General features: G+C 41.5%; 1 protein-coding gene across 4 annotated transcripts in view; it reads left to right on the forward strand.

The window, feature by feature from the left end:
- Positions 1-23,706, forward strand: part of taf1 (TAF1 RNA polymerase II, TATA box binding protein (TBP)-associated factor) — a 176,950-nt gene that overhangs the window by 70,291 nt on the left and 82,953 nt on the right. For all 4 annotated transcript variants that reach the window (XM_043704745.1, XM_043704744.1, XM_043704746.1 and 1 more), the window contains exon 14: positions 19,090-19,263. In XM_043704745.1, coding sequence (XP_043560680.1) covers positions 19,090-19,263 — 174 coding nt within the window. The remainder of the gene's footprint in view (positions 1-19,089; positions 19,264-23,706) is intronic.

Here is a 23,706-nt window from a genome sequence, read left to right on the forward strand (position 1 = left end):
CTATCTCATGTCCCCTTTTTGCCCTCCTGATTTCCCTCTTAAGTATACTCCTACTTCCTTTATACTCTTCTAAGGATTCACTCGATCTATCCTGTCTATACCTTACATATGCTTCTTTCTTTTTCTTAATCAAACCCTCAGTTTCTTTAAAATTCCTGAAGAAGGGCTTATGCCTGAAACGTCGATTCTCCTGTTCTCTGGATGCTGCCTGACCTGCTGCGCTTTTCCAGCAACACATTTTCAGCTCTGATCTCCAGCATCTGCAGACCTCACTTTCTCCTCAGTTTCTTTAGTCATCCAGCATTTCCTATGCCTACCAGCCTTTCCTTTAACCCTAACAGAAATATACTTTCTCTGGATTCTCGTTTTCTAATTTCTGAAGGCTTCCCATTTTTCAGCCGTCCCTTTACCTGCAAACATCTGCCCCCAGTCATAGAATCTACAATATAGAAACAGACCCTTCAGTCCAACTAGTCCATGCAGAACATCATTCCAAACTAAACTAATCCTGCCTGCCTGTTCCTGGCTTTATATCCCTCCAAACCTTTCCTATTTATGTACTTACCTAAATGTCTTTTAAATGTTATAACTGTATTTGCATCTGTCACTTCCTCAGGAATTTCATTCGACTTGCAAACCACCCTCTGTTTAAATACTTGCCCCTTACGCCTTTTATAAATTTCCCCCTTCACCTTATATGCCTTGTCTTGAAATCCCCTGTCCTAGGGAAAAGACACTTACCATTAACCTTATCTATTTTACAAATCTGTTATAAATTTCGAGATAAGCAGTCTGATGGTATAGAGATAGGTTTGGGACAGACAGATGGTTATGGTGCTAGATATTGTCTTTGAAGCCACTGTGGCAAACATATGACCAATCATAGAAAGGTAGTTACACTGAATTAAAATGGTAGAGGGTTGACAATTTGCAAGAAGGATTTGGTAAACTGCTGTGAACTCTTAAGGCCAAATGGGTTCTCAGCAAATAGCTTTCTTATCTTCTGCATGCAGCTGATTCACACATCAATTAAAGATACGCGAGCAAAATAAAGGAGCCAATTACTTAAGCGTCTTAAATGGAAAAAATAATTTTACTACGTATTAGCTGTGAGAAAAACATAATAAAGTGCAATGTCATTGCAGGTAATAAGTGTAAGGGAGATGATGACCATGTGGTATTATTGCTGGATCCAGAGATCCTGGTCATGTTCTGGGGACCCAGGTTTGAGTCTCACCACAGTAAATGGTGGAATTTGCTTTCGTTAAAAAAAACTTTGGAATTAAGAGCCTAATGACTATTAATCCATTGCTGATTGTTGGAAAAACCCATGTAGTTCATTAATGTCCTTGAGGGAAAGAAACTGCTATCCATGTGAAACTGCTGGCCCACATGTGACTCCAGATCCATAGCAATGTGGGTGACTCTTAACTGCCCTCTGGGCAATCAGAGATATTCAATAATTGCTAGACAACAGCACGTTCGTTCCATGAATGAATAAAGAGAAAAAAGGGAGTGTGTCTGGTGCAGATAAAAAGCCAAATTGGTGATGCATTTAAGAGGCCTAAGAGTTCTTATCTGAGATGATCCATAGCCTTAGAAATGGTGGTGTGTTTCTGAGTTCCTGGTCAACCGTTGTTTTCCCAATTTGTTTTTCACCGGATGCTGTTTTTTCAGTCGATCAAAGAATCATGGAGGGAGAGACCGAGAAAGTCTGCTACTTCTTCCTTACATTTTTTTAATCCTGATTATCAAAAGCAGCTGTTGAAATAGCATTCATTTGTGGTTTTCTGAGTCTTGCCCCATTTTCTGTACAAGCTGGATATTGGCCTTTCGTGTCCAATATGAAAATGGTCATAGAAATGTAAATTGAAACAGGATATGTGAATTTCTCCATGCTTATTCTGTTTCCTGGTTTTGATATCCTTGGATAAAATGGTAACTTTAGTGCAGACAATTCTACATGGATCTGTTGAACTTTCGTCATTATGTGGTCAGATATTCATTTGGTTACTTTCATAACTGGAAAAAATAAACTTGAAAACCATGGAATTGTGGCATTGGAGCAGTGGTGCACTTCTCCAGCCTCAGTCACGTCAGTTTTACCTGTCCTGACCAGTTTTTAAGTTGCCTTTTGTTATCTAAAATCCTCCAGGTTGTCAAGTTAATACTTTTGGCAACAATATAAATTTTTAATACACTATTCTTAACCTTTTGAGTTGCACACATATTTTTCTGTTGGAGTTTTTAATTTGTCAGCGGAATGTACACTTTAAGCATTTTGAAGTATTTGTTTATATGTTTGCTATTGCGCATGCTTTATGTCTTTTGATCCAACTTCTCAATCTATCTTACCGAAGTTACAAATCACACAACACCAGGTTATAGTCCCAACAAGTTTAATTGGAAGCACTAGCTTTCGGAGCGCCGCTCCTTCATCAGGTGGTTGTAATGTTGTGTGATTTTTAACTTTGTACACCCCAGTCCAACACCGGCATCTCCAAATCATATCTTAGCCAACTCACCCTTGATATATTTGTATAAAATCTGATGTAGAATGAGATATTGAAAACAGATATGAATAACGAGCTACTGCAGGCCTTCAGTTCCTCAAGCTTTGTTTTGTCTTTGTATAAGATCACAATTGATCAGATTGTAAACACAAATGCACATTCCACCTATCCCTATAGCCTTTCATCCCTTTGCTTATTATCTTTGCAATTTGTTGGAGGAAATCCTGAAGGACAGGATTTACATGTATTTGGAAAGGCAAGGACTGATTCAGGATAGTCAACATGGTTTTGTACATGGCAAATTGTATCTCACTAACTTGATTGAGTTTTTTGAAGAAGTAATGAAGAGGTTTGATATGGGGAGGTGGTGGACGTGATCTGTATGGATTTCAGTAATGTGTTCGACAAGGTTCCTCATGGTAGGGTGGATAGCAAGGTTAGATTAAGTAGAAAACAGAACTGGCTTGAAGGTAGAAGACCGAGGCTGTTGGTGGAGGGTTACCTTTCAGACTGGAGACCTTTGACTAGTGGTGCGCCACAAAATTGTTGCTGGGTCCACTGCTTTTTGTCATTTATATAAACGATTTGGATGTGAATATAGGAGGTATGGTTAGTAAGCTTGCAGATGACACCAAGATTGGAGGTGTAATGGATAGCGAAGAAGGATATCTCTGAGTACAACGGTTCTTGATCAGATGGGCCACTGGGCCAAGGAGTGGCAGTTGGAGTTTAATTTAGATAAATGTGAGGTGCTGCATTTTGGAAAGGCAAATCAGGGCAGGAATGGTACAATGGATGGTAGGGTCTTGGGGAGTGTTGCTGAACAAAGAGACCTTAGAGTGCAGGTTCATAGTTCCTTGAAATGGAGTTCCAGGTAGATAGAATAGTGAAGAAGGTGTTTGGTATACTTTCCTTTATTGGTCAGTGCATTGAGTATAAGAAAGGGTGAAAGTGAGTACAGCAGATGCTGGAGGTCAGAGTCAAGATTAGTGTAGTGCTGGAAAAGCACAGCAGGTCAGGCAGCATCTGAGGAGCAGGAAAATCGACATGATGAAGGACTTTTGCATGAGAGGGTAAATTGTGATCTCTTGCTTCTCAGCTGCTGCATGACCTGCTGTGCTTTTCTAGTGCCACACTTTTTGACTCCCAACTCTTATTCTCAATGTCAAGATTAGTGTGGTGCTGGAAAAGCACAGCAGGTCAGGCACACCCAAGAAGCAAGAGATCTCAATTTACCTTCTCACATGATCAACAGTGCCCTCCAGTACATCATCTCCACTTCCTGCAGCTCTGCCCTTAAATTCCACCCCTCCAAATGCAACAAGGATCGAACTTCCCGGTCCTCATCTTCTGACCCACCAATCTCCGGGTACAGCGCATCATCCTCTGCCATTTCCGCCACCTACAATCAGACACCACCACCAGAGATATCTTTGTCTCCCACTCTACAGAGACTATTCCCTCCGCGACTCCCTCGTTAGGTCCACGCCTGCCCCGGCCCCTTCACCAACCTAACCTCCGCTCCTGGCACCTTCCCTTGCTTCTGCAAGACTTGCAAATCCTGAGCGCACACCTCCCCCTTATCCTCTGTCCAAGGCCCCAAAGGATCTTTCCACACCTAGCAGAGATATTCCTGCACATCAAGACACCTCATCTACTGTGTCCATTGCTCTTGATGTGGTCTCCTCTACGTTGAGGAGACAGGATGCCAACTCATGGAACATCTCTGGAACACACACACAAAACAACCCCACTGCTCTGTAAACAACCACTTCAACTCCCCCTCCCACTCCGCCAAGAACATGCAAGCCCTTGGCTGCCTGCCCTGCTAAATCAAAGCCACTTGATGCCAGGAGGAAGAATGCCTCCTCTTCCGTCTTGGGACCCTCCAACCACATAGCATCAACGTCGACTTCACCAGTTTCCTCATCTCCCCTTCATCCACCTCATTACAAATCCAACCCTCCACCCCGGCACCACCGACTTGAACTGTCCTACTTATCCATCTTCCTTCCCACCTATCTACTCCACCACCATCATCCCCCACCTGTAACCACCTATTGCATTTCCAGCTACCCCACCCCCAAATTATCTCTCAGCTTTCTTACACACACGCAATCACACACATACACATGCGTGCATATACCCACACACATGCATACGTGTGCGTACACACACACATGTGCCTGAAACATAGATTCCTCCTGCTCCTTGGATTCTGTCTGATCTGCTGCACCACACTTTTCGACTGATCTCCAGCACCTGTAGTCCTCAGTTTCTCCTGTGAGAGTCGGGAGGTCATATTGCCGGCTGTACAGGACGTTGGTTCGGCCACTTTTGGAATATTATGTGCAGTTCTGGTCTCCTTGCTATAGGAAGGATGTTGTTAAACTTGGAAGGGTTCAGAAAAGATTTATGAGAATGTTGCCAGAGTTGGAGAGTTTGAGATATAGGGAGAGGCTGAATGATTTCGGCTGTTTTCCCTGGAGTGCTGCAGGCTGAGGGGTGATCTTATAGAGCTTTATAAAATCATGAGAGGCATGGATGGGGTAAATAGATAAGGTCTTTTCCCTGGGGTGGGAGAAATCAAAAATAAAAGGCACAATTTTAGGATGAGAGGGGAAAGATTTAAAAGGGATCTAAAGGGCAACGTTTTCAAGCAAGAGGATGGTGTGTGCGCGGAATGAGCTTCCAAGCGAAATGGTGGAAACTGATGTAATTGCAGCATTTAAAAGTCATCTGGATGGGTATATGGGTAGAAAGGGTTTAGAGGCATATGAGCCAAAATCTGGCAAATGGGTCTAGATTAATTTAGAATATCTGGTCAGCATGGACGAGTTAGACCAAAGGGTCTGTTTCCGTGTTTTATATCCCTAAATGTATTGAAAGACTTTGCTTCTATTATCTTTTAAGGAAGAGAGTTCCAAAGACTCGCGACTCTGTGAAATAAAATTTCCTTATTTCTATACAGAATGAATGCTCCCTTTAAAGAGTCATCCCTCATTCTATGTTCTCCCATTCGAGCAAACATCCCTCCATACCTACCCTGTGAAGACTTCGAGGATCTTGTATGTTCCAATCAAGTCTTTTCTTACTCTGTTAAAACCTTTAAGAATGTAAACCCAGGCAAACCCCTTAAAACAACTCACCCATTGTCTGGTAAACTTTCTCTAAACTGCTTCCAGTGCATATTGAGTGAAGAACTGGGTTCTTCTATCATTACTTTTAGCAGTGTTTATTCTTAAGGATAAGGATTCTTCTAGGAAACAAGTAGCCACAGCTATGATAGTGAAGATATACTGGTGCCACACTTTCCTTTACAATAAAGGCCTCCCTTAATCCACCAGCAGTTTACAAGAGGGTTCCTCAAAATTTATATAGGAACTAAAGGTGCTGGTTCTATAGAATGTTGCAGCTTTCCCATGGACTAGCATATTTGTCATGTTTTACAGAATTGTACCATAGCCTTATGAAGACCTGCTGGAGTAGCTACACCCTTTACTGCTGCTGAATCATTCCCTAGAAATGCATCATAAACAGTAGACAACCCACATTTACTGTACCGACTTTAGATCATATTACAGGTGCAGCCAACATAAACATTTGTGTATTTATTCCCTGCTAATAGTATTTACTCAAACTTTGACATTCATGTCACTCTCCATTGAAAAAGTTGTGCCTTTTGCAAGCAAGTAAGTTTGAGAGGCTTCTGGATCTTTGAGGATGACTAAATTTATCTGCTTCATTCAAGGAATAAAGTGTTACATTTCCTTTTTGACAAGCTTTTTCTGTAACTCTTAACATATTTTAATTACGTTCAAGGCAGTAGAGTCTGTGCCACAACTCAGTATGTTATATTCTCAATCAGAGCTCCATTCTCTGAACAGATATTGTATTCGAATAAATCCAGCATCTGCAACTTTCAGCAATTTGATGAAGGTCTCCCACCTTGTAGCAACAAAAACACTTAGGCCTATGGATATCATTTCCACCCTCAGCACTTTCATTTTTGGCCTGAGGGGGCGATACTCCAACTTTCCCAGCTGTCCCTTCTCTGGTATTTGCCTTCCTTTTGTTGACCCACGCTCTATCCTTGTCAGGTTTGTGAGACTAATGGAAAGCTGGTTGAGATTTATGATAAGCTTGTAATTGTCAGCTATTTCCACTGCCAGTCTTGGTGTAACAACTTTCTAGTTTTTAATATAAGTTCTTATGAATGGAGAGAGTGACGTTTCGCATTCTTAAACCACTTCAGAGCAAAAGCAAGCCATTCAGCTCATCATGCCTGGTTTGCCATTTAATTAAGTCATAGCTGATCCAATAATCCTCGAATCTATTTTCTTGCTCTTTACCCATAACTGTTGATTCTTGTACTCTTAAAAATCTGTCTATCTCAACCTTGAATATTCTTAGTCAACAGTCCTTTGTGGTACAGTTTTTCACAGATTCACAACCCTCTGAGAGAAGAAATTCCACCTTAAATCAATGTTAAATGTGCAAGCCCTTAATCAGTTTGTGTGTTTTGGTTCTAAGCTTCCAAAGCAGGAAATAGCCTCTTAGCATGTACTCTGCCAAACCCCCTAAGAATCTTACTTGTTTTACTGAAGTTGCCTGTCATTCTTCTCAACTCCAGTGAATGCATGTCCAACCTACTTAACCTCTCCTCATGACAAAATCACTCTATACCTGGGATCAATCTAGCAAGTTTCCTCTGGACTGCTTTGAATGCCAGAGAATCTCATGATCTCGAGAAGCCAACTCGGAAAGCAAGACATAAATTTCAGAAGCTCCGAATTGTCAACTTGCTTTGCATGATTAATGTCAATTTTTCTTTAGATAATGGGAACAAGACTGTTCAGTGTTCTAGATGTGGTTTATCTAGTGTTTTATGTGGTTTTAGCAATATTTTCATTTTTGATTCTCCATTCCTTTTGAAATACAGGTTAACATCCCAATATCTTGCTGAAACAGAATGCTAGCTTTTTGTAATTGATATGCAAAGAGCCCCAAATCCTTCTGTACTGCAGCTTTCTGCACTCTTGTTTCATTTAAGTATATTCAACTCTTCCTCCTCTCACAAAACCTCACTTTTTCTCACATGATATTCCATCTGTCAATTTTTGTTTGCCTATGTCCATGTGTAGACTTGTTGTGTATTCCTCACCATTTGCCCTGTCATCCACAAACTTAGCAATTGTACGTTCACTTGCCTTATTCCAAGTTCTTAAAATATATTAAAATAATTGTGTACCTGCAGCACTCCACAGTTGTCATCCTGAAAATGCCCCCTGTATCCCAACTCTAGGTCTTATATTAGTCACACTCACTCTGTCTTATATTAGCTAGCCAATCCTTTATTCTTTCTAATATACCAGCCTCAAAAGCTTATATCTTATTAAGTAGTCTTATATAGGATATCTCGGGAAAACCGCACAAATTGTCATCCTGAAAATGCCTCCTTTACCCCAACTCTGTCTTGTATATTAGCCATTCCTCTATCCATTCTGATATACTAGCTCATAAAGCTCATGTTTTAAGTAGCCTTGTATATGGTACCTTAGGAATATCATTTGGAAATCTGGCTCTGACTTACTAATCTTTGCCACATTGTATGTGTTCTTCTTTCAGTTTGATAATATCCTTGGTTAACTGCAGTCAACTTATCCCCTTAAAAATTTATTTGCTTTATCCACTTAAATTCTAGATTTCCACTCAGGCTGTTCCTGAATATTCTAAAATTTCTGCCTGTAAGCCTTAGGGACCAAGTTGTACTCACTCGAAATCTTATAATTTCGAGACGCTTGCTCAGAAAGCAAAACATACATTTCCGAAGCTCCGAATTATAAACTTGCTTTGCATGATTAACGTCAAGTTTTCTTTTGGTTCTCTCTAATGCTTGGCTATCTTTCCAAAAGAACTGAAATTTCATCTAAATTTTGGAGGATTTGCACAGACTTATAAACTTAGGACCATGCCTTTGATTGGACTCCATGCTTCCCTTGTCAGAATGTTTGCCAAATTCAGGGTCCTTTTGTTTAGTACCAGGTTTTAAATTGGCATTTCCTTTTGCTCAACCTTTTCTCTTGCCTGAAATGATCTTTCCCTTTCTTCTTCCTCCCTTTAAGGTGGTCTTTCTCTTTTCTGCCTCTCTGTTCAGATTTTTAAAACTTCCATTTTCTGTTCTATTTCATGCTCAACAGTAATTGAATTCTCATTATCTAAATGGATTGGCTTGACAAACATCGATTCTTTTGCTCCTCAAATGCTGCCTAACCTGCTATGCCTTTGCCAGCGCCACACTTTATTAACATCTAAATGGATTCACCCATTTGTTCTTCGAATTTCACTTATTGTGCTTGTACCCTCAACCCATATATTTAACTCTAACTCTAACTTCTCAGCTTCTTTGCAAATCATTCAGGGATAAATTCCCCACCCCCTGAAAGGTTTTAGCAATTGCCAGAGCTATTTTGATACAGTAATACGCAATAACCTAATGTTATTTCCTTTTATTTTTCCGATTATTCGCACCCTACTTGTAACTATCCTGCTGTGAGCAACTTTTTTGTTCTGACGAGAGGCATATTCTGCCATTCCACTTCTGTTATTCCAAGGGTCATTAGAAAATGACAATAGTTCTTTCACTTAGCAAGCTGAAATGAGCTGTCAGAGGAAGTGGTGGAGGCTACTATAATTACAACATTTAAAAGGCATCTGGATGGATATATGAATAGGAAGGTTTTAGAGGGATATAGGTCAGATGCTGGCAAATGGGACTAGATTAATTAAGATTCTGGTAGGCATGGACGAGTTGGACCGAAGGATCTATTTCCTTGCTGTATATCTCTATGACCAGTTAAATACAAATCTGTTATGGGTTTAAACATAAAGCATCCATCAACCAAGTTTGTTATCAAAGCCACTTTTGTTATCAAAGTAGAAAACGTACAGTTACTACTATAGATAAATTCTCATCACAAACAGACACTGACATTCTTCAAGAAAAGTGAGGACATCTGCATGATTGGCTTTCCAAAAAATAATCATTTTGGCCATTGGATTATTCTAGAAGGCAAAAGAATAAAGAGTTCAATGTTACAGTGCCTGTTTCCCTAATGTTATGATTAGATTAGATTAGATTAGATTAGATTACTTACAGTGTGGAAACAGGCCCTTCGGCCCAACAAGTCCACACCGCCCCGCTGAAGCGCAACCCACCCATACCCCTGCATCTACCCCCTTACCTAACACTACGGGCAATTTAGCATGGCCAGTTCACCTAACCTGCACATCTTTGGACTGTGGGAGGAAACCGGAGCACCCGGAGGCAACCCATGCAGACACGGGGAGAATGTGCAAACTCCACACAGTCAGTCACCTGAGGTGGGAATTGAACCCAGGTCTCTGGTGCTGTGAGGCTGCAGTGTTAACCACTGTGCCACCATGCCGCCCAGAGTGTTGAGTGTGGTCAAGGCATCATAGAATCCCTACAGCGTGGAAGCAGGCCTTTAGGCCCACTGAATCCAAATTGACCCTCTGAAGAGCATCCCATCCAGACTCACACCCCCACTCTATCCCTGTAATCCTGTATTTCCCATGACTAATCCACCTAGCTTGCGCATCTCTGGATACTATGGACAATTTAACATGGCCAATCCACTTAACCTGCACATCTTTAGATTGTGGGAAGAAACGGGAGCACCCAATAGAAACCCACACAGGCATGGGGAGAATGCGCAAATTCCACACAGACAGTTGCCCAAGGGTGGAGTGGAGCCCAGGACCCTAGCACTATGAGGCAGCAGTAGTAACCGCTGATCCACCATGCTGCCACGTTTAATTGTAGCAAAGGCTTCCAAACGTAACTGGCTCAGGAAGCACAATCTTGAGAGATTTTTTCAAAAGAGTAAATAGATTTTATCTGGAACTGTTGTAGAAGGTGTTCTTTTCATAAATAGATAAGATCAGCCAGTCTTCTGTCCAACTCGTTGTTCTTAGGAAGGTTTCCTCCAGCATAACTAGATGAAAACACAAAACTCTCCAAGCTAGCCCCAGCAGAGGTTTACAACAAAGCAAGCAGTTATACCATTTATGTGATTTATAAGAAACCTTGTTTAAAAAGTCGTTAATATGCAGAATTACCTTCCAGTTACCTCTTAAAGAATTCACACTAGGTATGTCTGCAAAACATGAAATAAATTCTTTTTTCTTCATGCCTTCACAATTTAAAATTTAAACTCAAGATCCTTAGAACAGATGAGCTCATTTATCAAAAATGGTGTCAGATAATTGACTTCCAGTCCAATCTCCCTTTTGTGTAGATTTTTGTCTCTCCCCGTCTAATTCGAGTGACCTAGATATTGTTTGTTATTTACTCGTGGGATGTGGACATTGGTAGCTGGTCTGCATTTATTGTCCGTCCCTAATTGCCCTTAAAGCAGTGGTGGTGGTGAGCTGCCTTCTTGAACCATGCAGTCCACATGTCTTTGGGGAGGGAATTCCTGGATTTTGACCAGTGACAGTGAAGGAATGGTGATATACTTCCAAGTCAGGATGATGACTGCCTTGGAAAGGAAGTTGCAGGTAACGGTATTACTGTGAGTCCCTTGTCATATGTTATCCTTGTACTTCTGGAAGACATTGTTGTCGGTTTGGAAGATGCTGTCTAAAAATCTTTGGTGAATTTCTGCAGGACATCTTGTCGATTAATGCACACTGCTGCTATTGAGCATTGGTGATCAAGGGAGAGCCAGTCAAAGAGGGTACTTTGTTCTGGATGGTGTCAAGCTTCTGGAGTGTTGTTGGAGCTGCACCCATCCAGACAAGTGGGTAGTATTCCATATATTCCTGGAAACAGGCTTTGTGGAGTCACAAGGTGAGTTACTTGCAGTATTCCTAGCCTCTGGCCTGCTCTTGTAGCTGCTGTGTTTATGTGGTGAGTCCAGTTGAGTTTCTGGTCAATGGTGACCCCAAGGATATTGCTAGTGGGGGATTCAGTTACAGTCATGGCATTGAATGTTAGGGTACTAAACAAAAGTCCTCTGAATTTAGCAAACATTCTGACAAGGAAAGATTGGAGTCCAATCCAGACATGGTCAGAAGTTTTTAAATCTGTGTAAGTCCTCCAAAATTTAGATGAAAGTGATGCTGAGGAATTTTTCAGTTCTTTTGGAAAGATAGCAAAGGAGATGAGAGAATCAAAAGAAAATTTGACATTAATCATGCAAAGCAAGTTGCCAAGTTGGAGTTTGTGAAGTGTATGCCTTGCTTTCTGAGCAAGCTTCTCGAGATTGAGATTCTTATTGAGTACAACTTGGTCCTGTGCCTTACAGGCAGCACGGTGGCACAGTGGTTAGCACTGCTGCCTCACATCGCCAGAGACCCGGGTTTAATTCCCGCCTCAGGCAACTCTGTGTGGAGTTTGCACATTCTCCCCGTGTCTGCGTGGGTTTCCTCCGGGTGCTCCGGTTTCCTCCCACAGTCCAAAGATGTGCAGGTCAGGTGAATTGGCCATGTTAGGTGAAGTGGTAAATTTAGGGTAATGGGTCTGGGTTGGTTGCACTTTGGAGGGTCGGTGTGGACTTGTTGGGCTGAAGGGCCTGTTTCCACATTGTAAGTAATCTAATCTAAATGTTAGATTGTCATTTATTGGAGATGGTCATTGCCTGGCTGCCACTTGATAGTCGAAGCCTGGATCTGATCCAGGTCTTCTTGCATTTGAACTTGTTCATTTCTGAGAAGTCATGAATGGTGCTAAACATTATGCAATCATCGGCAAAAATCCCCACTTCTGATTTATGATGGAGGCAATGTCAGTGATGAAGCATCTGAAGACAGTTGGACTAGACCACTACCCTGAGGAACTCCTGCAGCTGAGATGACTGCCTGGCAACAAATACAACCATCTTCCTATATGCCAGGTATGACACCAATCAACAAAATGTTTGCCCCGATTCCCACTGATTCCTTGATGTTAACAGCTTGCACTCACACCTCATGTCTGAAATTCAGATAAATTGTCCACATTTGAACCAAGGCTGTAAATTGAGTGCCCTCGTAGAATTCAAACTAGGTGTCACTGAGCAGGTTACTGCAGTGTATATGCTGATAGCACTAGTTTTTAATGACAGCTTCCATCAGTTTACTGATGGTCAACAGTAGACTGAAGACTGTTATTGGCTGGATTGCATGTGTTCTGCTGTTTGTATGCGTGACGTACCTGGGCAATTTTCCATTTTGTCGGATAAATGCCAGTATAGTAACTCAACTGGAAGAGCTTGGCTAGGGGTGCGACAGGTTCTGGGGTACCAGTATGATAGCTGGAATGTCATCAGAATCCAAAGCCTTTGCAGTATCCCTTGCCTTCAGCCATTTTTTGATATATGGAGTCAATAAATTCTTTGAAGATTGGTGTCCGGTGACCACTAGACGAAGCCAAGATGGACATTTCACTAGGCATGTCTGATTAGATTAGATTAGATTACAGTGTGGAAACAGGCCCTTCGGCCCAACAAGTCCACACCGACCCGCCGAAGCGCAACCCACCCAGACCCATTCCCCTACATTTACCTCTTCACCTAACACTACGGGCAATTTAGCATGGCCAATTCACCTGACCTGCACATCTTTGGACTGTGGGATGAAACCGGAGCACCCGGAGGAAACCCACGCAGACACGGGGAGAATGTGCAAACTCCACACAGTCAGTCGCCTGAGGCGGGAATTGAACCCGGGTCTCTGGTGCTGTGAGGCAGCAGTGCTAACCACTGTGCCACCGTGCCACCCGTCTGGCTGAAGGTTACTGTGAATGTTTCAGCTTTGTAATAGCACTGCTAGGCTCTTCCCTCATTGAGGTTGGGGATATTTATGGAGCTATCTCCTTCAGTGAGTTGTTTAATTGCCCACCACCATTCTCTACCAGATGTAGCAGGACTGCAGAGCTTACGCCTGATCTAAAAACATAAATTGCTGGAAAAATTCAGCAGGTCTGGCAGCATCTGTGGAGAGAAAGCAGAGTTAACATTTGGGTCCAGAACTGATGCTAGTGAGGAAAAAGTTAGTAACTATGCCAAGGAAAGGGAAGGAGTAAGTGATAGGTGGACATAGAGCCCAATCAGAAAGAAAAGCCGTTGAACAGATAAAGAGCTTGGATAAGGTCAGCCTGGGGATTGAATAGCTGCTAACGGGGACTATTAGTAGCTGACAATGAGTTGTGTGCAGTCGTGCCCATGTGATGAGAAGGCCGAGTTGGGGGGGGGAAAGAGTAGAGGCGAGGTGCTCAAGCCTGAAAATTCAATATCAATGAACTCAATATGAAGTCCAGAAAGCTACAGAGTTCCCAAGTGGAAAATGACATGCTGTTCTTCCACTTGCTCTGCGCTTTGCTGTTGCACTGCAGCAAGCCTGAGAACAAGGTGGTGTACTGAAATTCCAGACACTGAAGACTCAGGGTACTTTTTGTGGACAGAACCTAAGTGTTCTGCAAAGTGTTTCATTTTACTTATAGAGCAGACCACATTGTGAGCAGTGAATACAGCACTGCTTCACCTGGAGGTTGTAATGGGCCTTAAATAATGAGGGAGGAAGTGAATGAGCAGATATTACATCTTGTGCGGTGGTGGGGTTTGTGCCGTAGGGCTGTTAGGACTGTTGGGAGCGAAGGTAGAGTGGGCCAGGGTGTCCTGGAAGAAATGGTCTCTGTGGAAGGCCAACATTGCAGGGGAGGGGAATGTGTCTGGTGGTGGCAACCCCCTGGACATGGTGGAAATAGCAGCTAATGATCATATAGATATGGATACTGATGGAATGATAGGTGAGGACAAGGGGAACCCGATCACTGCTGTAGGGAGGGAAGAGAGGGAGCGAGAGCCAAAGTGCAAAAGGTGGGTTGGACCTGGCTGAGGGCCCTGGCAACAATACTGATTGAGAGAGAAGGTGGACATTTCAAAGGCCCCTTGTCAAAGTTGGCATCATGAGAATGGATGTGACAGTGATGGAGTACCTGGGAGAATGGATTGGAGTCTTTTCAGGAAGCAGGGTCTGAGGATCTATAGTTAAAGTAACTTTGGGAGTCTTGGGTTTGTATTGGATATGGTGGCCAGCTTATCCCTGGAAATGGAAACAGATGTCGAGGGAGGGAAGGGAGAAGTCAGAGATGGACCAGGTGAAGGTGAGAGCAGGGGGGAATGTAAAAGTGAAATTGAACTTTTCCAATTCCAGATTTCTCTCCATAGATGCTGCCAGACTTGCTGACTTTTCCAGTAAATTCTGTTTTGGTTTCTGATCTCTAGCATATGTAGTTCTTACGTTTTTGTTTTATTTAGATCTGCTCTGTTGGTTGTGGGATTGCTTAGCTCCGTCTATCATTTGCTGCTAGCTTTTAGGTAAACCTGGTGCTGCTCCTGGCATGCCTCCTTCACTCTCCGTTGAACTAGACTTGATGGTACTGATTGAGTGGGGTCTATGCTGGGCCAGGAGGTTGCAGGTTGTGTTAGAGTACAATTCTCCTGCTACTGATGACCCTCAGCAATCCTATGGATGCCCAGTTTTTGAGTCGCTAAATCTGTTTGAAAATGATCCCATTTAGCCTCGTAGTGCCTCAACTTGTATTCTCAAGTTGAGAATACCATTCTCAGCAAGTATTCTCAACACTTCATCTCCACAAGGACTGAGAAATGGTCAGTCTTACTATTAATGCCATGGACAGTTGCACCTGCAGCAGGCAGCTTGGTGAGGATGAGGTCAAGTATATTTTTCCTCCTTGTTGGTTTTTCCCCACTTGCTTCAGAACCAGCCTATCAATGATGTCCTTTTAGACTTGACTAGACTGGTCAGTAGTCGTGTTGCCAAGTCACTGTTTGTGGCAGACATTAAAGTCCCCCACCGAGAGTGCATTTTGTGGCCTTGCTACCCTCAGTGCTTCCTTTTAGTGGTATTCAACATTACGAAGTAAGCTGCGGTGGGGAAATATGTGATAGTCGGCGAGAGGTTTTCTTGTCCATGTTTGGCTTGATGCTGTGAGACTTATTATAGGGTGGTGTCAATGTTGAGGACTCTTAGGGCAGATCCCTCTTGACTGTATAACATTGTGCTGCCACCTCATTACTGACATTTGGAACACTGTGTATAATATGGTATGATTCAGTAAGTATGACTATATCAAGTATTATTTGCCTGTTGTGTGAGAAAACGCTCCAAATTTTGGCACTAGCACACAGATGGTCATAAGGAGGACTTTATGGTTATCATTGTCATTTCCTGTGCCTTAGTTGGTGTCAAGTGGTCAAAACAGTTTCATTCTCTTTTTTTTCCTTTCTTGTGGTTGATACAGCTGTGAATGGTTTTCTAAACCATTTTAGAATTAAACCATTTAAGAATTACCCACATTGCTGAGTGTTGGGAGTTGCATGTAGGACAGACCACATAAGGAAGGCACTTTGCTTTCCTAAAGAATATTTGTAAACCAGATCAGTATTTATGACAATTGATAATGGTTTCAAAGTTATCATTAATTTTAATTCCCAAATTCTGTTGAATTAAAAATCAAATTCCATCATCTGTCATGGTGGGAATCAGACTCTCGAGCATTACTTGGATTTCTGGATTATTAGTCCAGCAATAATACCACCAGGCCATCACTTAACCCTAACTGAGAAGAACTATTCAAGTTTACTTTGAGTAATGAATATCAAAAATAAGTCATGTGCCTTATGTCTCTGAATTTGTCACCTTTCGATCTAAAATAGCCAACCAGGTACTATATTAGGGAAAGTGGAAGGAGTGGAAAATGGTGAGTGATTTGCTGAAGTTAGAGACATCGAAAACAAAGCTGAAGGAGCAGGAGCAGAGATGGTCTCATATATTTAAATTCAGACAAGAGAAAATTGGGAGTTTTAGAGTAAACGTGTGGGTGAGCTAGAAGAGAGATTTTTCCAAGAATAGAAAATGATGCTAATGGGAGTGGAGAAGTGCAGGGTAATGCAAGTGGCAAAAGAGATGAAGTGGTGGTGAGAGAACTTCATTAATGATTAAGATCTCTGAGATATAGAGGTTGTGTAACGTAGTAAGATGAATGAAGCGGATGTGACTTAGAGCATTTAGTGAAAGAAAATTTGAGGAGAGCAGGGCAGTTTAGATCTAAGTTGAAATCAACAAGGATGAAGAGTCACAAAGCAGAGACTCGTGGAAGAGGGTTGAGAAGAAATCTCAGCAATGGGTAAATACTGAGGACTGTAAGTGGGGTATGGAGAAGGATGAATTGCAGAATGTGAGATGTTTTGAGAGGAGCAGAAGGAAGAAGATTAAGCATAGGTAGAACTTGCCATTGTTGTACATGGCTTGAGCAGTTCACCATGGGGCAGTGTGCGAGGAGGCAGGAATATTTACTATTGTGGGGAAAGGATCCCTAAATATAAAACAGTGTGTGCTTCTTCATACTTCGATCAGTAATGGACTTGTGATGCTTGGAAGTTTTATTAAGCAAATTTTCTATGTATTTAAAAAGGAACAGTATGTGCTTTGGGATAAGAATAGGAAAATTAGATTAGAGTAGGTAGTTTCCATTGAAGAACTAGCATTGACATGGGTTGATGGACTGAATGGTCTCCTTTTGTGCTGTAACTTCTATGATTTCTATTTTCTCAAGACCAAGAGTTTGTAGAAGATCAGCTAAAGCAGAATCTTCAAATGAGTTCACCACTCGTCACAAAAGAAGAATTTGGGATTATTGTTTATCCAACAAACAAGATATCTGGGTAATAGTATGGGACTATGTGGAAAACTAAAACATTTGAAGAGAGGGAAGCTGATAAGGCACTGGGACAGGTCAGTTTACACCCAACAAGAATAAGAATGTGCATTTTTATAAGCACGTTTAACATAGAAAGATGTCCCAAGATGTTTCACATGCACAATCAAAAAGAAATAAATGCTGAATGAGAGTTAAAAGGGACTATGAAAGGAGACTAATGTATTGACAAATAGGTTTGTTTAAGAAGAACTGTAAGGGAGTGCAGAGGGCTTTAGGAGGGATGTCTAGAACTGGGGTCCTCGGCAAATAATAGCAGTAGTAATGCACTGAACGTGTTATTTGAGTTCCATAGTGGGAGACAGGATGCTCGTTACTGGGTGTTTTTTGGGATTGAGAAAGTTACAGCACTATGGAGGAATTTGAACGTAAAGTTAAGAGAAATGACTAAGGCGGGAATCTTGTATATAGAGTTGAAAGCTGCCCCTATATCTGAGGAGTGCCAAATGAAAAATATAGATGAGAAAGAGGTGGTGGTCAAGCTGGATCCTTGGAGACTCTTTAGAAGTAATGATGTGATAGATGGAAATCTGATTGCAGAGATTCATCTAGTAAGTTATAGAAATGATGTCTGCAGATGTGGGAGTTTGGCATTTCTGAAGGCTATTTGAGGAGGAAAGACATTAGAGATGAGGTGTCAGTTTGCAAGAACAAAGTGAATCAGATAAGAATATGGGAAAGACAGCCAAATGAATTTTCTGAATCTGATGATGATGATATCCATGAACACTTTGCACATGTTAATGGTTAGGATGAAGAAGACAAAGAAAATCTGAGAAGGAGAGAGCTATTCAAGTCGAAAGAAGTGCTGAATGTTATATTTACTCCAGATAACTCTGGAGTAATGGAGTATTTCAGTGAAATCCAGTTAGATCTAATGATGAACGATCAAACCAATTTTACACTAAATACACCAAATTTAATCTCCTTGGACTTGAGGGAGTAAATGGGGAACCTATGCTGTGAGAAAAGTTTGCTTAGGATAAGTTCATTTCGGTGGAGATAAGAGAAGGGAACTGCAGATCAGTGCTTCCACAGGTTCTGCAGCCAATGGTATGCCAAAGGCTGAGCAGTTGAAATATTGAAAGGGCCAGTTTTAAGTAAATTAGGGGAAATCTTCCCAGGGTATGTGAGGTATAAAAGCAAAATACTGTGATTTCTGGAAATGTGAAATATACCAAGTGCTGAGAAACTCAGTGGGTGTGGCAGCATCGGTGGAAAGTGGTATAGAGTTAATGTTTCAAGTCCAGTTTTCTTCAGAACGAGCAGGTGATTGTGTTGGAAATGAGTAGATAAATTTACATTGTCAGAGCAAGCCTTCTCTGTGCAAGCATGCAGAATGGTGAGGTTGGAGAGGTGGCTGTGAATATGGGTGGGGGAGTTCTAATGGGGGAGAGGTTTGTGTAGTATGGGTGAGCAGTGATCAAGGGGTACTAAGTGAAGATTAAAATACTGAATTTGAAAGGTTGCTTAGTGCAGAAATTGAGAGACACTGTCCTCATTTCATTATTTTCATAAGTATCCCTGTGATATTGGAAATAAAAGATGAATCAAGGATCTTGGAGAGAAACATATGTTTGAAATGGGAGGTAAGTACCTAATTATCTGCCTATTTCGGATAGTCTTTTAGAAAGAACAGATATACATTGATGATAGGTATTTTTCAGATTAATTTTATTTCTGAGTCTATCTGTTATCGCTGAGTAGTGTGTGTGGAGTGTAATTTGGGATTGTGTTTATTTTTAGTCACTTTGACTGTTTCTGTTCTAGCATTCCATTCCTGCTGTGGAACTTCGACAGCCATTCTTTCCAACTCATATGGGACCAATGAAACTCAGGCAATTCCACCGACCAACACTGAAGAAATATTCTTTTGGTGCATTGTCACAGCCAGGACCTCATTCTGTGTACCCACTACTGAAACATATCAAGAAAAAAGCCAAGGTAAAGATCGCTTTTAGTCATGCATAGTGTGTATATTATTATTGTAAATCTTATTGTTGGTCTTGTTGCTTCTGAGGTTCTCCTCCCAGGAACAGCTTTTTTAAAAAGAGTTTATTTCCAAATATTATATGATTTATGCAAAGATTTGGTTAACTTTGGCAAATATTTTGAGGAGAATGAATTGATCTATCACTGGCATTTAACTGTATTCAGAATCTTTATGGTTTCACAGATTTCACAAATTCATCTTGTACACCTGTTAAAAACAAATGTTTTTGTTAATGCGTTTTGCAGGAGTCTGAATTATTGCATTTATTTACTGAAGATGTGGGAAGTGAGCAACTAATTTCAAACTTTTTTAGTTATTTGTCCACTTATAAATGCCATTGCTACTATGAAAAATAGGGATGTTATGTAAATAAGTAACATGAGATAATAAAATGGGCAATGGCTTCCAAATGACAATCCAATCATCTGTACTAATTAGAAAAGTAATTTTGTATCCATCCTTTGTAGTTTCTCAGTCTCAAACTGGAATTCTAATTTCTTTCTTTGAAATCTTGCTGAAGCACCAAACCAGTTGAATTAAAAAACCAAAAGAACCAGTTGAATTGTTCAATTTGAATATTTGTGTAAATTGACTGGATGATGCAAAAGTAGGCTTGGTCAATTGCTTATTTAATCATAAATCAGTGTTCCTGATGTCCAGGAATGTAGTGCCATTATTTCAGGTGAAACAGATTTTAAATTAAATGCAGCTCTGGAGCTCAAACGGATTTTACTGTGATGTCTGTTAGTGTTTTCGAATCAATCTGCGCAGAAATGTTATTACACAACTCTGCAGCAGGTGGGACTTGAACCTGGCTTTCTTGGATCAGGGGTAGGTACTACACCAGAAGAGGACCCTTCTGATGTGGTCACTAGGCCTTTAAACTTGTGAGTTGGGGGGAACGGAAAGGGAAAGCAACAGGAGTATGGAGTCAAGTCGAATGATAACCAACAGATTAGCATGTGTGCAGGGTTTAAGTTCGAGGCAGAAGAGGAATGAAGCAAAAAGGAAGGATAACTTCGGACATATTACTAGAGGTGATGGAAATCATGAGGATAAGAAAATTAGCATTAAGGTGCTTTACATGAATGTTCATAGTATTTGTAACAAAGTAGATGAATTAACAGACGTGGTTGCAAGGGGTTCAGGACTGGGAGTCAAACATCCAAGGATTTATAGCTTAGGAAAAGATAGGGAGGTGGGCAGAGGGGGTGGGGTTGCCTTGATAGTTAAGAATGAAATTAAATCTGACACTGAATGACATAGAATCGGATGATGTGGAGTCTGTGTGAATGGAGTTGACGAACCACAAAGGCAAACAAAACCATAATGGGAGTTATGTACAGACCCCCCCCAGCAGTGGTCAGGACCAGGGGCACAAGATGTACTAGGAAATAGATAGGCCATGTCAGAAAGGCAAGGTCACGGTGATCATGGGGGAACTTCAATATGCAAATGGACTGGGTGAATAATGTTGGTGGATGCAAAGAAAGGGAATTCATGGTATGCTTATAGGATGGTATTTTGGAACAGCTTGTGATGGCGTCCACAAGGGAGAAGGCTATTCTGGACTTAGCGCTATGTAATGTGCCAGACTTTATAAAAGATCTTAAAGTAAGGGAACACTTAGGAGGCTGCGATCATAATATGGTAGAGTTCAGTCTGCAGTTTGAAAGAGAGAAGGCAAATCGGATGTAATGGTGTTACAGTTAAATAAAGGTAATTACAAGGGCATGAGAGAAGAACTGACGAAAATTGACTGGAAGCAGAGCCTAGTGGGGAAGACAGAGCAACAATGGCAGGAGCTTCTGGGTGTAATGGAGGACACAGTTACCATTACACACAGTTAGCTCCCAGAGGTTCATCCCAAAGGAAAGAAAGGTTACCTGGGGGGTGGGGGGAGAATTAGACAGCCATGGCTGACAAAAGAAGTCAGGAAATGTATGCTAGAAAAAGAGAGAGCCTATAAAGTGGCCAAGAGCACTGGGAAATCAGAAGATTGGGAAGACTACAAAAACAAACAGAGGATAACAGAGAGAGAAATAAGGAAGGAGTGGATAAAATATGAAGGTAAACTAACCAGTAATATTCGAAATGATAGTAAAAGTTTCTTTCAATACACAAGAAACAAACGAGAGGCAAAAGTAGAAATTGGGCCACTCCAAATTGATGCAGGAAGGCTAATGATGGGAGATAAAGAAATAGCTGAAGAGCTTAATATATACTTAGAATCAGTCTTCATGGTGGAAGACATGAGTATTATCCCAATAATTAAAGAGAGTCAAGGGGCAGAGTTGAGTATGGTAGCGATTGCAAAAGAGAACGTGCTAGAAAAGCTAAAAGGTCTAAAAATTGATAAATCTCCTGGCCTGGATGGGATACATCCTTGAGTTCTGAGGGTGGTGGCTGAAGACATAGCGGAGGTGTTGGTTGTAATCTTTCAAAAATCACTGGAGTCAGGGAAAGTCCCAGATGATTGGAAAATCGCTGCTGTGACCCCCTTGTTCAAGAAAAGATCAAGACAAAAGGTGGAAAATTATAGGCCGATTAGCCTAACCACAGTTATAGGTAAACTTCTAGAATCCATCGCTAAATTCTTGAAATGCAGGGTCAGATTAGAAGAAGTTAGCATGGATTTAGTAAGAGGAAGTCGTGCCTGACAAACCTGTTTAGAATTCTTTGAAGAGATAACAAGTAGGTTAGACTAAGGAAACCCAGTGGATGTTATCTACCAAGACTTCCAAAAGGCCTTTGATAAGGTGCCTCACGGGAGGCTGCTGAGTAAGTTGAGGGCCCATGGTGTTTGAGATGAGCTACTGGCATGGATTGAGGATTGACTGTCTGACAGAAGGCAGAGAGTTGGGGTAAAAGGTTCTTTTTCGGAATGGCAGCTAGTGACACGTGGTGTCCCGCAGGGTTCAGTGTTGGGGCCACAGATGTTCACTTTATATATTAATGATCTGGATGAAGGGATTGGGGGCATTCTGGCGAAGTTTGCCGGTGATATGAAATTAGGTGGACAGGCAGTTAGTTCTGAGGAGGTGGGGAGGCTGCAGAAAGATTTAGACAGTTTAGGAGAGTGGTCTAAGAAATAGTTGATGAAATTCAATGTGAGCAAATGCGAGGTCTTGCACTTGAAAAAAGAATACAGGCATGGACTATTTTCTAAATGGTGAGAAAATTCATAAAGCCAAAGTACAAAGGGCTAGTCCAGGATTCTCTAAAGATTGAGTTGCAGGTTGAGTCTGTGATGAAGAAAGCAAATGTAATGTTATCATTTACCTCGAGGGTTGGAATGCAAAAGCAGTGGTGTGCTACTGAGACTTTATAAAGCTCTGGTTAGGCTTGATTTAGAATACTGTGTCCAGTTTTGGGCCACACACCTCAGGAAGGACATACTGGCACTGGACCGTGTCCAGCGGAGATTCACACAGATGATTCCTGGAATGGTAGGCCTAATGTCTGATGAAGGGCTGAGGATCCTGGGATTGTATTCATTACAGTTGAGAAGTTTGAGAGGAGATCTAATAGAAACTTGCTAGATAATACGTTTCTTAGAAAGGTTGAATGCTGGGAATTTTCTTTCCTTTAGGCGGGGATACCAGGACCAGTGGGCACAGCCTTACAATTAGAGGGGATCAATTTAGAACAGATATGAAGAGACATTTCCTCAGCCAGATAGTGGTGGGCCTGTGGAATTCATTGACATGGAGCGCACTGGAGGTTGGGACGTTAAATGTCTTCAAGGCAGAGATTGATAAATTCTTACACTCGCAAGGAATTAAGGGATATGGAGAGAGTGCGGGTAATTGGCGTTAAACACCCATCAGCCATGATTGAATGGGAGGAGTGGACTCGATGGGCTGAATGGCCTTAGTTCCACTCCTATGTCTTATGGTCTTATATCTTGTTGGAATGACTACCTGAAATCAGTTCACTTGTGCAACCCTATTTAGTTCCAGGTAGCCCATTACTGCATTGCAAGAACTGACTATCAAATTCTTCCATGGCTATTGAACTAGCATTTCAAAGTAAAACAGTGTGTTTTGCAAGAACAATCATTTAAAATAAGCTGTTTGCAAGAGCAACGTTCAGACACCAAAATTGGAGATATAGTGGACAGCGAAGAGCATTACCTTAGATTACAACAGGATCTTGACCAGATGGTCCACTGGGCTGAGAAGTGGCAGGTGGAGTAGGATAGTGAAGAAGGTCTTTAGTATGCTTTCTTTTATTGGTCAGAGTATTGAGTACAGGAGTTGGGAGGTCATGTTGCGGCTGTACAGGACATTGGTTAGGCCACTGTTGGAATATTGCGTGCAATTCTGGTCTACTTATCGGAAAAGTGTTGTGAAACTTGAAAGGGTTCAGAAAAGATTTACAAGGATGTTGCC

The sequence above is a fragment of the Chiloscyllium plagiosum genome, chromosome 15 (assembly GCF_004010195.1).
Source record: "Chiloscyllium plagiosum isolate BGI_BamShark_2017 chromosome 15, ASM401019v2, whole genome shotgun sequence".
In the NCBI taxonomy this organism is placed as follows: domain Eukaryota; kingdom Metazoa; phylum Chordata; class Chondrichthyes; order Orectolobiformes; family Hemiscylliidae; genus Chiloscyllium; species Chiloscyllium plagiosum.